The sequence below is a fragment of the Scyliorhinus torazame genome, chromosome 3 (genome assembly GCF_047496885.1).
Source record: "Scyliorhinus torazame isolate Kashiwa2021f chromosome 3, sScyTor2.1, whole genome shotgun sequence".
NCBI classification, from domain to species: Eukaryota; Metazoa; Chordata; class Chondrichthyes; order Carcharhiniformes; family Scyliorhinidae; genus Scyliorhinus; species Scyliorhinus torazame.
The window spans coordinates 252,813,599-252,827,470 of record NC_092709.1 but is presented as its reverse complement, the minus strand read 5'-3'; the positions used below and the strand labels follow the sequence as shown (position 1 = coordinate 252,827,470).

At 49.0% G+C, this 13,872-nt stretch overlaps 1 protein-coding gene across 3 annotated transcripts in view; it reads left to right on the top strand.

The window, feature by feature from the left end:
• slc14a2 (solute carrier family 14 member 2) overlaps positions 1 to 13,872 on the top strand; it is a 192,167-nt gene that overhangs the window by 33,824 nt on the left and 144,471 nt on the right. For 2 of the 3 annotated variants that reach the window (XM_072497135.1, XM_072497137.1), the window contains exon 2: positions 1,904 to 2,011. In XM_072497135.1, the coding sequence (XP_072353236.1) occupies positions 1,919 to 2,011 (93 nt within the window). In that variant the 5' untranslated portion in view covers positions 1,904 to 1,918. Of the gene's footprint in view, positions 1 to 1,898; positions 2,012 to 13,872 lie in introns of those variants that run through there. The other variant, XM_072497140.1, reaches the window with a different exon arrangement.

The following is a 13,872-nucleotide window of genomic DNA, read 5'->3' as shown; positions in this document are numbered from 1 at the left end:
TTTCTAGATTGGGTCCCGTCAGGATGTCGCCAAATAATGTTGCTCACTTTCTCCTTGGTTCAGTTGCTCTGTTTTATTACCTTTGCTCTCGAGTCGCCAGGTATCTTTATGATACCGCCATGAGGTTCAAGTCCGAGTAATGATCAATAACCCAATACACTGATTGGTAAGATTCAAATCAAAGCACATTTATTATACACAGTAATCGCTACTCATGCACAAATTCTACGTCTAAGCTACTTCTACAACTAACAGGCCTATACTTAACTTCGGACTGGCCCACCAGGTCAGGGGAACAAATGGCCTTTCGTTCGGGTTCTGAGTCTGCGGGATTCGAAGTTGGTACGGATTGGTAGCTAGGAGCGCCTATCTCGTAGCGAGCGTTGAATTAAGGCTTACTTCGTTCGGTGGTCACTGCCCTGGTCACGGTCAATGTTGGTTCGTGTTGCTGGGTGACCTGGGCAGGACGAAGAAGTGAAGAGAGCGATTTGAACTTGGGGCTTAACTCTTATAGTCCCCAGGGGCTTCCCGCCTTTCGGGGTGGGCCCTGTACCTGGTCCCAAGTGATTGGACTTTGGCCCAATCACTTGGTTTGATTTCTCCAAAACTGGAGCGGTTCCCTGATCGATGGGCGGTCTTGAGGTGCTCGTTCACCTCCTTTGTGTTGGCTCCTGCTGGCGCCGGGGAGTATGGCTTTGCTTTGTGTGTCCCAAATGTTACTTATTGTTCCTGGGGATTGCTCATCAGTATGCAGATGGTTGCTACATTGTTATGGTGATGGTCGCTGGTATCGATGTTGTCTGGCCTTTTGCAGAGTTTCAATACACAGCAAACCTGCACCTGCCGTTTTGGTCTTGTTGGCTGACATTCCCATCAGCCTTTGCCGTTCGCCATTTTAAATCGGGAGTTGGCCAATTTAGGTGGCTACAAGTAGGCCATGCGGCTGGGGGCCCATTGACAGAGGCCCGCCAAGCGATCCTCCGCTTCCGACGGCCGAATTCCCAATGGCATGGAACTAACCACCTATTGTCGGTCGGGATGCTGGAGTGGCGGCTGCGGATTCAGTCCGCGACCGCCCTTGTGGGGTGCGGGGGGATCGGACACTGGGGGAGGGGCCTTATGGGGGGCCGGGGGTTGGATCTGCTCGGGCGTGCGGCCGATCGGGAGGGTCTAATTTTTATGTTTGCCTCTGCGGACCGAGTCCGCAATGGAGCTCGCCACGGCCGCTGGAAGCCGCCGCCGTGCGCATGCGTGGACTCAAAACCTGAAGTGCGGGTGCCTGTATCTGCAGCTAAAGCTGTGTGAATTACTCCGGGTCTCTGCTAGCCCCCTGCAGGGCACTGAATTAGCTGCACTTATTTTCAGGAATCTCTGGAGTAAAACTCCAGCGTTTTTACGCCGGTGTGGGGACGTAGTCCCATTTTGGGAGAATCCAGCCCAATATCTACACCCCCTCCCACCCACACTCTCTGAATGACTTTGTTTCTAGATTGATGAGGTGATGATGTTTGATTTACCACACCGATGGGGTCAATTAACAGGTAGTTCCTGGAACAGAGGTGCCCTAACTTTTGATTGTAGTAAATCAATAAATTTTAGAATGGTTTAACAAATCATTTACTGATTGATTTAAAAAAGGCGAAGTATAAGTAAAATTACGAATTCATTCTGAACAATTGTCTTTGAAAGCAACAAAATTGAGACCTTGACTCAATCTTGGCCCAGCTATATGTGGTATTCTGTTGAGTTGCATATTAAACATATCAATATTCAAGTGAAACTAATTTGCATACATTTGTGATGGGCAATAGAGTGATTAAAAACAAAAAAAATCTCACTCATTTTACCAAAATGACATATTTGAAATGTAGAAGGAAAGCAAACTTCTTTTGATATTTTTCAGGAGACAATTCCAATCATGGATAATCAGAGTACAGAAATCATACTGGAGGAAACAACAATTAAACACAGTAATTTCAGAACAAATCTCCATGAAGGAATTGGCTCAAAGGTATGAAAATCTCTTGGCCACTTACTTTCAATGTGGGTCAGGTCAAAAATTTTGAGAATGATTGTGGGGGTGAAAAAGGTCACATATTCACGTCAGAGACTGGTAAGGCACTATTAATGATTTGTACGTACTCTTATCACTTTGTACAAGTTCTCCCTGTACCTTAGTAATTTTACCATTTACCTGCCAGACAGCATGAATAGAGGTAATATTTTGACGAGCAGCGATCTATGATAAATGGCTGCACAAGTGATGTTGAGCATGTAAGCTACAGTTCAAATAAGCCAAGGTCATCTTCACTACAACCCATAACTTTGTGTACTAATAGCATTTTATATGATGCTGAAACAATTGAATATTTGGTATATTCTAGTTTCCTGTGGTCAGGCAGCTCTTAGTTTGGGCAAAACCCAAAGTTCCTATTTCCTACAGACCTAATATAAAAAGTGATCCTTCATTATTATAAATATCATTGGTTCTTTTATCCCATGATGTCGGATAGAGTTTCCACATGTTCTATATTGCTAAAACTGAGTGGGAGAAGGTGCTTTTTCCCTACTGTTTTGTTCTCTCTCTTTCTTCGGGCCTAATTTCGGGAGCCGTTCGGAGGAGGAGGAGCAGTCTCTGTGAGTATAAAAACCTAACGGTAACTTCCTGTTTTCCAGGTTTTTTTCCCCAAAAGTGACGTCAGAGGGAAGCTGTGATCTGAGTGGTTGATAGCAAATCTGCCCCAAATTTTTTTAAAAACACAGCTAAACTCATAAACTTAAATTAAACTAATTAATTAATTAGTGATGGCTGGTCAGGTGATGTGCTTGAGCTGCTTGATGTGGGAGCTGGCAGATCCCATTGCGAGCTGCAGCGACCACATCTGCAGTAAGTGTTGGCTGCTCGAAGAGCTCTGGCTCAGAGTTGATGAGCTGGAGTCTGAGCTTCAAACACTGAGGCACATCCGGGAGGGGGGGACTTACCTGGACACTGTGTTTCAGGAGGCAGTTACACCTGTCAGAGTAAGTAGTTTAAATCCTGCCAATGGCCAGGGACAGCAGGGTGTGACTGCAAGTCAGGCAGGTAAAGAGAACCAGCAGTCAGGAACTCAGGAGCCTCAGTCCTTGACTCTGTCCAACAGGTATGAGGCACTTGCTCCCTGTGTGGATGGCGAACAGGGCTGCAGGAAGGATGAGTCAGCTGACCAAGGCACCATGGTTCAGCAGGCCATTCAAGGGGAGGGAGTAAATAGGCAAGTTGTAGTTGTTGGGGATTCTATTATCAGGGGGATAGATAGTATCCTTTGTGAGCAGGATAAAGAGTCCCGCATGGTATGTTGCCTGCCCGGTGCTAGGGTGCGGGACATCTCTGACCGGCTTGAAAGGATACTGGAGAGGGAGGGGGAGGATCCAGTTGTTGTGGTCCATGTCGGTACCAACAACATAGGCAAGTCTAGGAAAGAGGACCTGTTTAGAGATTATAAAGAGTTAGGATTCAAATTAAAAAACAGGTCCTCAAGGGTCATAATCTCCGGATTACTGCCCGAGCCACGTGCAAATTGGCATAGGGATGGCAAGATTCAGGGAAGTTAACACGTGGCTGAAAGAGTGGTGTGGGAAAGAGGGGTTTCTTTTCATGGGACACTGGCATCAGTTTTGGGACAGGGGGGACCTATACCGTTGGGATGGTCTCCACCTGAACCGAGCTGGGACCAGTGTTCTGGCGAAAAGAATAAATAGGGTGGTCAATAGGACTTTAAACTAAAGATTGGGGGGGAAGGGAAAGTCAGGGGACCAAGAGGTGAAGTAATCAGTGGGAAGCGTAGCTGCTTAGGAATACAAAAAAGCACGAAAAGACAGAACCCATCTCACAAAATATGACACAGTGTATGGAAAGGCTCAGTAAACCAAGGTCCACCACACTAAGAAAACAAAAAGGGACGGTCAATAGAGAATTAAAGGTGCTATATTTAAATGCGCGCAGTTTACGGAACAAGGTAGATGAGCTTGTGGCCCAGATTGTGACTGGCAGGTATGATGTGGTAGGCATCACAGAGACATGGTTGCAGGGGGTTCAGGACTGGCATTTAAACATCCAGGGATTCACAACCTATCGAAAAGACAGGGAGGTGGGCAGAGGGGGCGGGGTTGCCTTATTAATTAGGAATGAAATTAAATCAATAGCACTAAATGACATAGGGTCAGATGATGTGGAGTCTGTGTGGGTAGAGTTGAGGAACCACAAAGGCAAAAAAACCATAATGGGAGTTATGTACAGGCCTCCTAACAGTGGTCAGGACCGGGGGCACAAAATGCACCACGAAATAGAAAGTGCATGTCAGAAAGGCAAGGTCACAGTGATCATGGGGGACTTCAATATGCAGGTGGACTGGGTAAATAATGCTGCCAGTGGACCCAAGGAAAGGGAATTCATTGAATGTTTACAGGAGGGCTTTTTGGAACAGCTTGTGATGGAGCCCACGAGGGAACAGGCCATTCTGGACTTAGTGTTATGTAATGAGCCAGACTTGATTAAAGATCTTAAAGTAAGGGAGCACTTAGGAGGCAGTGATCATAATATGGTCGAATTCAATCTCCAATTTGAAAGAAAGAAGGTAGAATCAGATGTAAAGGTGTTACAGTTAAATAAAGGTAACTACAGGGGCATGAGGGAGGAACTGACGAAAATCGACTGGGAGCAGAGCCTAGTGGGAAAGACAGTAGAACAGCAATGGCAGGAGTTTCTGGGAGTAATTGAGGACACAGTACAGAGGTTCATCCCAAAGAAAAGAAAGGTTATCAGAGGGGGGATTAGGCAGCCATGGCTGACAAAGGAAGTTAGGGAATGCATCAAAGCAAAAGAGAAAGCCTATAATGTGGCAAAGAGTAGTGGGAAGTCAGAAGATTGGGAAGGCTACAAAAACAAACAGAGGATAACAAAGAGAGAAATAAGGAAAGAGAGGATCAAATATGAAGGTAGGCTAGCCAGTAACATTAGGAATGATAGTAAAAGTTTCTTTAAATACATTAAAAACAAACGGGAGGCAAAAGTTGACATTGGGCCGCTCCAAAATGACGCTGGTAATTTTGTGATGGGAGACAAGGAAATAGCTGAGGAACTAAATAAGTACTTTGCGTCAGTCTTCACAGTAGAAGACATGAGTAATATCCCAACAATTCCGGAGAGTCAGGGGGCAGAGTTGAATATGGTAGCCATCACAAAGGAGAAAGTGCTAGAGAAACTAAGAGGTCTAAAAATTGATAAATCTCCGGGCCCAGATGGACTACATCCTAGAGTTCTAAAGGAGATAGCTGAAGAAATAGTGGAGGCGTTAGTTATGATCTTTCAAAAGTCACTGGAGTCAGGGAAAGTCCCAGAGGATTGGAAAATTGCTGTTGTAACCCCCCTGTTCAAGAAGGGAACAAGGAAAAAGATGGAAAATTATAGGCCAATTAGCCTAACCTCGGTTGTTGGCAAGATTCTAGAATCCATTGTTAAGGATGAGATTTCTAAATTCTTGGAGGTGCAGGGTCAGATTAGGACAAGTCAGCATGGATTTAGTAAGGAGAGGTCGTGCCTGACAAACCTGTTAGAGTTCTTTGAAGAGATAACAAATAGGTTAGACCAAGGAGAACCAATGGATGTTATCTATCTTGACTTCCAAAAGGCCTTTGATAAGGTGCCTCACGGGAGACTGCTGAGTAAAATAAGGGCCCATGGTATTCGAGGCAAGGTACTAACATGGATTGACGATTGGCTGTCAGGCAGAAGGCAGAGAGTTGGGATAAAAGGTTCTTTTTCGGAATGGCAACCGGTGACGAGTGGTGTCCGCAGGGTTCAGTGTTGGGGCCACAGATGTTCTCTTTATATATTAACGATCTAGATGACGGGACTGGGGGCATTCTGGCTAAGTTTGCCGATGATACAAAGATAGGTGGAGGGGCAGGTAGTATGGAGGAGGTGGGGAGGCTGCAGAAAGATTTAGACAGTTTAGGAGAGTGGTCCAAGAAATGGCTGATGAAATTCAACGTGGGCAAGTGCGAGGTCTTGCACTTTGGAAAAAAGAATAGAGGCAAGGACTATTTTTTAAACGGTGACAAAATTCATAATGCTGAAGTGCAAAGGGACTTGGGAGTCCTAGTCCAGGATTCTCTAAAGGTAAACTTGCAGGTTGAGTCCGTAATTAAGAAAGCAAATGCAATGTTGTCATTCATCTCAAGAGGCTTGGAATATAAAAGCAGGGATGTACTTCTGAAGCTTTATAAAGCATTAGTTAGGCCCCATTTAGAATACTGTGAGCAATTTTGGGCCCCACACCTCAGGAAGGACATACTGGCACTGGAGCGGGTCCAGCGGAGATTCACACGGATGATCCCAGGAATGGTAGGCCTAACATACGATGAACGTCTGAGAATCCTGGGATTATATTCATTGGAGTTTAGGAGGTTGAGGGGAGATCTAATAGAAACTTGCAAGATAATGAATGGCTTAGATAGGGTGGATGTAGGGAAGTTTTTTCCATTAGCAGGGGAGACTAGGACCCGGGGGCACAGCCTTAGAATAAAAAGGGAGTCACTTTAGAACAGAGATGAGGAGAAATTTCTTCAGCCAGAGAGTGGTGGGTCTGTGGAATTCATTGCCACAGAGGGCGGTGGAGGCCGGAACGTTGAGTGTCTTTAAGACAGAAGTTGATAAATTCTTGATTTCTCGAGGAATTAAGGGCTATGGAGAGAGAGCGGGTAAATGGAGTTTAAATCAGCCATGATTGAATGGTGGAGTGGACTCGATGGGCCGAATGGCCTTACTTCCGCTCCTATGTCTTATGGTCTTATGGTCTTAAAACCTCCAAAGGGCTTAATTTCTTTGTTTGCGCCAAACATCTCATTTTCCTTCCACAATTGAACCTCTTTATACGACCCAAGTCTGTCCAAAACTAAAATATTCTTATTATTATTAAGTCAAGCTTTTTTAAAAAAATATATATTTTATTGAAATTTTTCAAACAGAAATTTTCCGTTTTTACAACTTAATAAAGGAATATATATTAAACGTTATTTAAATAATATATTAAACTAACAACAAATGAAAAAAGAGATAAACCAAAAAGCAAATATCAACAACTGGCAAAAAACAAAAACACGGAATAATACTCCCCCCCCCCCCCCCCCCCGCCCCCCCCCCCCCCCCCCCCCCACCCCCGGGTTGCTGCTGCTGTCTTTTCTGTTTTTCCATTATCGTTCCGCGAGATAGTCAAGGAACGGTTGCCACCGCCTGGTGAACCCCTGAGCCGATCCTCTTAACGCATATTTTATTCGTTCCAGTCTTATGAACCCTGCCATGTCGTTTATCCAGGCCTACACGCCCGGGGGCTTCGCTTCCTTCCACATAAGTAGAATTCTTCACCGGGCTACTAGGGACGCAAAGGCCAAGACGTCGGCCTCTTTCGCCTCCTGCACTCCCGGTTCTTCTGCAACCCCAAATATAGCTAACCCCCAGCCTGGTTTGACCCGGACCCCCACCACCTTTGAAATCACTCTTGCCACACCCTCCCAGAACTCATGCAGTGTCAGACACGACCAGAACATGTGAGTGTGGCTCGCCGGGCTTCCTGAGCACCTTCCACATCTATCCTCCACCCCGAAAAACCTGCTCAGTCTTGCTCCCGTCATATGCGCTCTGTGTAGAACCTTAAATTGAATCAGGCTAAGCCTGGCACACGAGGACGAAGAATTTACCATACTTAGGGCATCTGCCCACAGCCCCTCCTCGATCTCTTCCCCCAGCTCCTCTTCCCATTTTCCCTTCAGCTCCTCTACCATCGCCTCCCCCTCGTCTCTCATCTCCCTGTATATTTCGGACACTTTACCTTCTCCAACCCATGCCCCCAAATCACTCTATCCTGGATCGTATGCGTCGGGAGCTGCGGAAATTCCCTCACCTGTTGCCTTGTAAATGCCCTCACTTGCATGTATCGGAAAGAATTCCCTGGTGGCAGCTTATATTTTTCTTCCAATGCTCCCAGACTCGCAAACGTCCCGTCTACAAACAGGTCCTTCAGCTTCCTAATTCCTGCTCGCTGCCAACATTGAGATCCCCCATCTATCCTCCCCAGGACGAACCTGTGATTATTCCTTATCGGGGACCACACCGAGGCACCCGTCACTCCCCTGTGTCGTCTCCACTTCCCCCAGATCTTCAAGGTCGCCACCACCACTGGGTTTGTGGTGTACCTTTTCGGGGAGAATTGCAGCGGCGCCGTCACCAGCGCTTTTAGACTCGTTCCCTTACAGGACGCCATCTCCAACTTTTTCCATGCCGCACCTTCTTCTTCCCTCATCCACTTACAGACCATCGACACATTAGCGGCCCAATAGTAGTCACTCAGACTCGGCAGTGCCAATCCCCCTCTGTTCCTACTGCGCTGCAGGAACCCCCTCTTTACCCTCGGGGTCTTTCCCGCCCACACAAAGCCCATAATACTCCTGTCTATTTTTTTGAAAAAGGCCTTTGTAATCAGGATGGGGAGGCACTGAAACACGAAAAGAAACCTCGGGAGGACCACCATTTTAACCGCCTGTACTCTGCCCGCCAATGACAGGGGCACCATATCCCACCTCTTAAAGTCCTCCTCCATCTGCTCTACCAATCGCGTCAGGTTAAGTTTATGTAGGGTTCCCCAGTTCCTGGCCACCTGAATCCCCAGGTATCGAATGTTCCTTGCCACTCTCCTCAGTGGCAGAGCATCTATCCCCCTGCCCTGTTCCCCGGGGTGCATCACAAAAAGATCACTCTTTCCCATATTTAATTTGTATCCCGAGAACTCTCCAAACTCCCTGAGTATCTGCATTACCTCTGGCATCCCCTCTACCGGGTCTGCCACATATAGCAGTAAGTCATCTGCATATAGTGACACTCGATGTTCCTCTCCCCCTCTAAGCACCCCCCTCCACCTCTTAGAGTCCCTCAGCGCTATGGCCAATGGTTCAATTGCCAACGCGAACAGTAACGGGGACAGGGGGCACCCTTGTCTTGAACCCCTATGTAATCGAAAGTATCCCGATCTTTGCCTGTTTGTAACGATGCTTGCCGCCGGGGCCCCGTACAAGAGTCTAACCCATCTAATGAACCCCTCCCCGAACCCAAATCTCTTCAGCACCTCCCACAGATAGTCCCACTCCACCCTATCGAATACCTTCTCTGCATCCATCGCCACCACTATCTCTGCCTCCCCCTCCTGTGGGGGCATCATCATCACCCCCAGCAGCCTTCGTACATTGGCATTCAATTGTCTCCCCTTTACAAACCCTGTCTGGTCGTCATGTACCACCCCACACAATCCTCTATCCTTGTCGCCATCACTTTGGCCAGCAGTTTGGCGTCTACGTTTAGGAGGGAGATGGGCCTGTATGACCCGCACTGCAGCGGGTCTTTGTCTCGTTTCAGAATTAGCGATATCGTCGCCTCCGACATTGTCGGGGGTAATATGCCCCTTTCCTTAGCCTCATTAAAGGTTCTCGCCAAGAGCGGGGCCAGCAAGTCCATATACTTCCTATAAAATTCCACCGGGAACACGTCTGGTCCCGGGGCCTTCCCTGCTTGCATGTTCCCTATTCCTTTGATCACCTCATCCACCTCAATCTACGCCCGCAGACCTGCCACCCCCTGCCCCTCCACCCTCGGGAACTCTAGCTGATCCACAAAGTGTATCATTCCTTCTTTCCCCCTCCGGGGGTTGGGACTTGCACAGCCTCTCATAAAATGTCTTGAACACCTCGTTCACTTTCCCTATTCTCTGCTCCATCTTTCCCGTTTCGTCCCTAACTCCTCCGATCTCTCTCGCCGCTCCCCTCTTCCGAAGTTGTTGGGCCAGCAGCCGGCTCGCTTTTCCCCATATTCAGACTGTATCCCCTGTGCCTTCCTCCACTGTTTCTCTGCCTCTCCCGTGGTCAGCAGGTCAAACTCCGTCTGTAATCTTCGTCTCTCCCTGTATAGCCCTTCGTCTGGGGCCTCTGTATACTTCTTATCCACCCTCAAAATTCCCCCCACTAATCTCTCTCTTTCTTTACCCTCTTGTTTCCCCTTGTGGGCTCTGATGGAAATCAGCTCTCCTCTAACCACCGCCTTCAGCGCTTCCCATACTACCCCCACCTGGACCTCCCCATCGTCATTGACCTCCAGGTATCTTTCGATACATCCCCTCACCCTTCCGCATACCCCCTCGTCCGCCAGTAGTCCCATGTCTAATCACCAGAGTGGGCGCTGCTCCCTTTCCTCTCCCAGTTCCAGATCCACCCAATGCGGGGCGTGGTCTGACACGCTATAGCCGAGTACTCCGTTCCTGCCACCTTCGGGATCAGTGCCCTTCCCAAAACAAAAAAGTCTATCCGGGAGTATACCTTATGGACGTGGGAGAAAAAGGAAAACTCTTTACCCATCGGTCTGGCGAATCTCCACGGATCTACTCCCCCCATTTGTTCCATAAATCCCTTTCGCACCTTGGCCGCTGCCGGCCTTCTCCCGGTCCTGGATCTGGACCAGTCCAGCCCTGGGTCCAGCACGGTGTTGAAGTCCCCCCCCATTAACAAGTTTCCCACTTCCAGGTCCGGGATACGTCCCAGCATTCGCTTCATGAATCCCGCATCATCCCAGTTCGGGGCATATACGTTCACCAGCACAACCGCCTCACCCTGCAATCTGCCACTCACCATCACATATCTGCCTCCACTATCCACCACTATGGTCTTAGCTTCGAACGATACACGTTTCCCCACCAGTATTGCCACCCCTCTGTTCTTCATGTCCAACCCTGAGTGGAATACCTGTCCCACCCATCCTTTCCTTAGTCTAACCTGATCCGCCAACTTCAGGTGCGTCTCCTGGAGCATAACTACGTCCGCCTTCAGTCTCTTTAAGTGCGCAAACACCCCTGCCCTCTTAATCGGCCCATTTAAACCTCTCACATTCCACGTGATCAGCCGAATTTGGGGGCCATTTACCCCCCCCCCCCTCGTCGACTCGCCATCCCCTTTTTTAAGCCATCTCCTCACCGAGGTCTCACGCACCCGTCTGTCCCCCAGACGGCGCCCTCCCGTCCCGACCACCTTGTCTCGTATCAGCTCCCCCTTACCCTCAGCAGCAGCAACCCAGTTAATCCTCCCCCCCCCCCCCCCCCCGCCCCCCCCCACCGCTAGATCCCCCTCTAGCTTGATTACTCCCCCCATATTGCTTCCGGAAGTCAGCTAACTCTGGCTGACCTCGGCTTCCCCCGTTCATTCTTTGACCTCCCTACGTGTGAGGCTCCCTTCCTGCGCCCCTTTTCCCGCTATAATTTCCATAGCGTGGGAAAATACCCGGCGCTTTCCTCTCGGCCCCGCCCCTAATGGCGCAGTTCCCTCATTCCCCTTCCCTGTCCCCTTTTCCACCGGCGCCCACATTTCTTCGTGTGTCCCCCATCGGGGGAAGAAATATTCCCCGTCCAACATTATTATACAGTAGCCCTCCCCTCTCCCCACTTTACATTTCTGTGCCACCACCTCGCTACCTCCCTCCGGACATCAATTTCTCAAGTCTAGTCCAATTTCTCATCCTGAATAAATGGCCATGCCTCCTCCGCCGTCTCGAAGTAGTGGTGTTTGCCCTGATGCGTGACCCACAGTCTCGCCGGCTGCAGCATCCCAAATTTGACTTTCTTCCTATGGAGCCTTTAGTCCCTCGATTGCCAGTAACATCGGCACCTCTTTCTTGAGCTCCTCCACACATTGTCGGAGGAACTCCTGCTGTTCCGGACCCCATACCACCTGGGCTCCCTCGGCCGCCATCTTGCTTCTCCCTTCTCTTCTCTGCCGCTGCTCCAAAGGATCCTCCGTAATCTGGCCGCTACTGCCGCTCCTTTCCGTCCACCCCCGGGGGGCCTGCTTCCTGTGTCACCTCACAGTGGGTTTGGCCAAAACAAGTTCCCGTTGGGGCTCCCGATAAGAGCCCAAAAGTTCGTTGAAACGGGAAATGCCGAAACGTGCGGCTTAGCGATGCATTACCGCAACCGGAAGTCTAAGTCAAGCTTTTTAAATGTCTTTTTTTTTCAGAATATGTCAACTCTGGCAAGACTGCATTTATTGCCCATTCCCAGTTGCCCTAAGAAAGTGACAGTGGAACTTCTTGAACCAAGTAGTCCTTGCACTGAAGGCAGTGCTGATGCTCCCACACATTGGGCGAGATTCTCCGACCCCCCGCCGGGTCAGAGAATCGCCGGGGGCTGGCGTGAATCCCGCCCCCGCCGGTTGCCGAATTCTCCAGCACCGGAGATTCGGCGGGGGAGGGAGTCGCGGCGCGCCGGTTGGCGGCCCTCCCCCGCGATTCTCCCTCCACAGCGCATGCGCAGGGATGCCGTGAGCGGCAGCCTACGCTCCCGTGCATGCGCCGCCCGGCAATGTCATTTCCGCGCCAGCTGGCGGGGCACCAAAGGCCTTTTCCGCCAGCTGGCGGGGCGGAAATCAGTCCGGCGCGGGCCTAGCCCCTCAAGGTTAGGGCTCGGCCCCCCAAGATGCAGAGGATTCCACACCCTTGGGGCGGCGCGATGCCGGACTGATTAGCGCCGTTTTTGGCGCTGGTCGGCGGACATTGCACCAATACCGGAGAATTTCGCCCGTGGTTAGGAATTCCAGAATTTCAAGCAAGTAATGATAAAGAAATGGATATTTCCAAGTCAGGATAAAGTGCAACTTGAAGAGTAACTCCTATAATACTGCTATATTTGACTTTCTTTTTATAGATAGTTGTGGGACTTGAAAGAGTTGATTGTATTAACTTGGCACATCCCGACAGTACATCCTCTAGACAACTGAGATCACATGGCACTGGCGCTAGAGTGGATGCATAGTGAGTTCAGTAGGAGGCGCTAATGTAGCAAACTGCTTTGTTATTGGTGATACTGAAGTTTTTAGATATTGTTGCAGCTGCACCCACCCAGGAAAGTGGTGAGTATTCTATCCAACTCTGGCGTTCAGCCTTATGGAGTCCAGTGCTGAGCCACTTGCAACTCCCTGAGTGCTGATGGTGAGAAACATGGACACAAGGTCAGGGTCAGGGGTTGAGGTATATTTGGGTAATTATGCATGTGAATGTTACCTACTACATGGCACCACCATCCTGTGCAATGCCTAGGTCCAGCTTATGGCATTGAATGCTTCTTTTGCTTTTGAGGATTTGTGCATGGAGAGCCTGGAGAAACCGCTAACTCTGGATGAGCTGATAAAGGCCCTCAAGTCCGGTTGAGTTGTATTCGCCTCTGTGGGACTGGATCAGCCTGGACCTGCTGGAAATGTACAAGAGAATGCTTCTGGACAGCAGCATGTCAGAATCCATGAGGAAAGGCATCATCACTCTCAATTACAAGTAGAGGGGGGAAAGGGAAGAAATTAGAAATTGACAACCCATCTCACTGTTGAGCGTGGATGACAAAATTCTAGCCAAGATCATTGCTAACCGGGTCAAGTCATCTCTGGAAAAGGTGATCCACCCTGATCACACCTGGACAGTCGCTGGCAGGAAGATCTCTGATAGCCTTGCGCTAGTCAGGGATACGATTGCCTATGGACAAGACATGAGGGTGGACACCTGCCTCATCAGCCTGGACCAGGAGAAGGTGCTTGGCAGAATATCGCACATCTACATGATGGATGTGCTCTCCCGAATAGCATTTGGAGATGAAATCTGAAATTGGATCGAACTGTTCTACAAAAACATCAGTAGCAGAGTTTCAATACATGGTTGGGAATCAGAAAGAATACCAATTAAATCTGGAGTCAGGCAGGGCAGCCCTTTCTTCCCTGTCCTGTTTATGTGCTGTATAGAAATTTTTGCCATGACCATCAGAT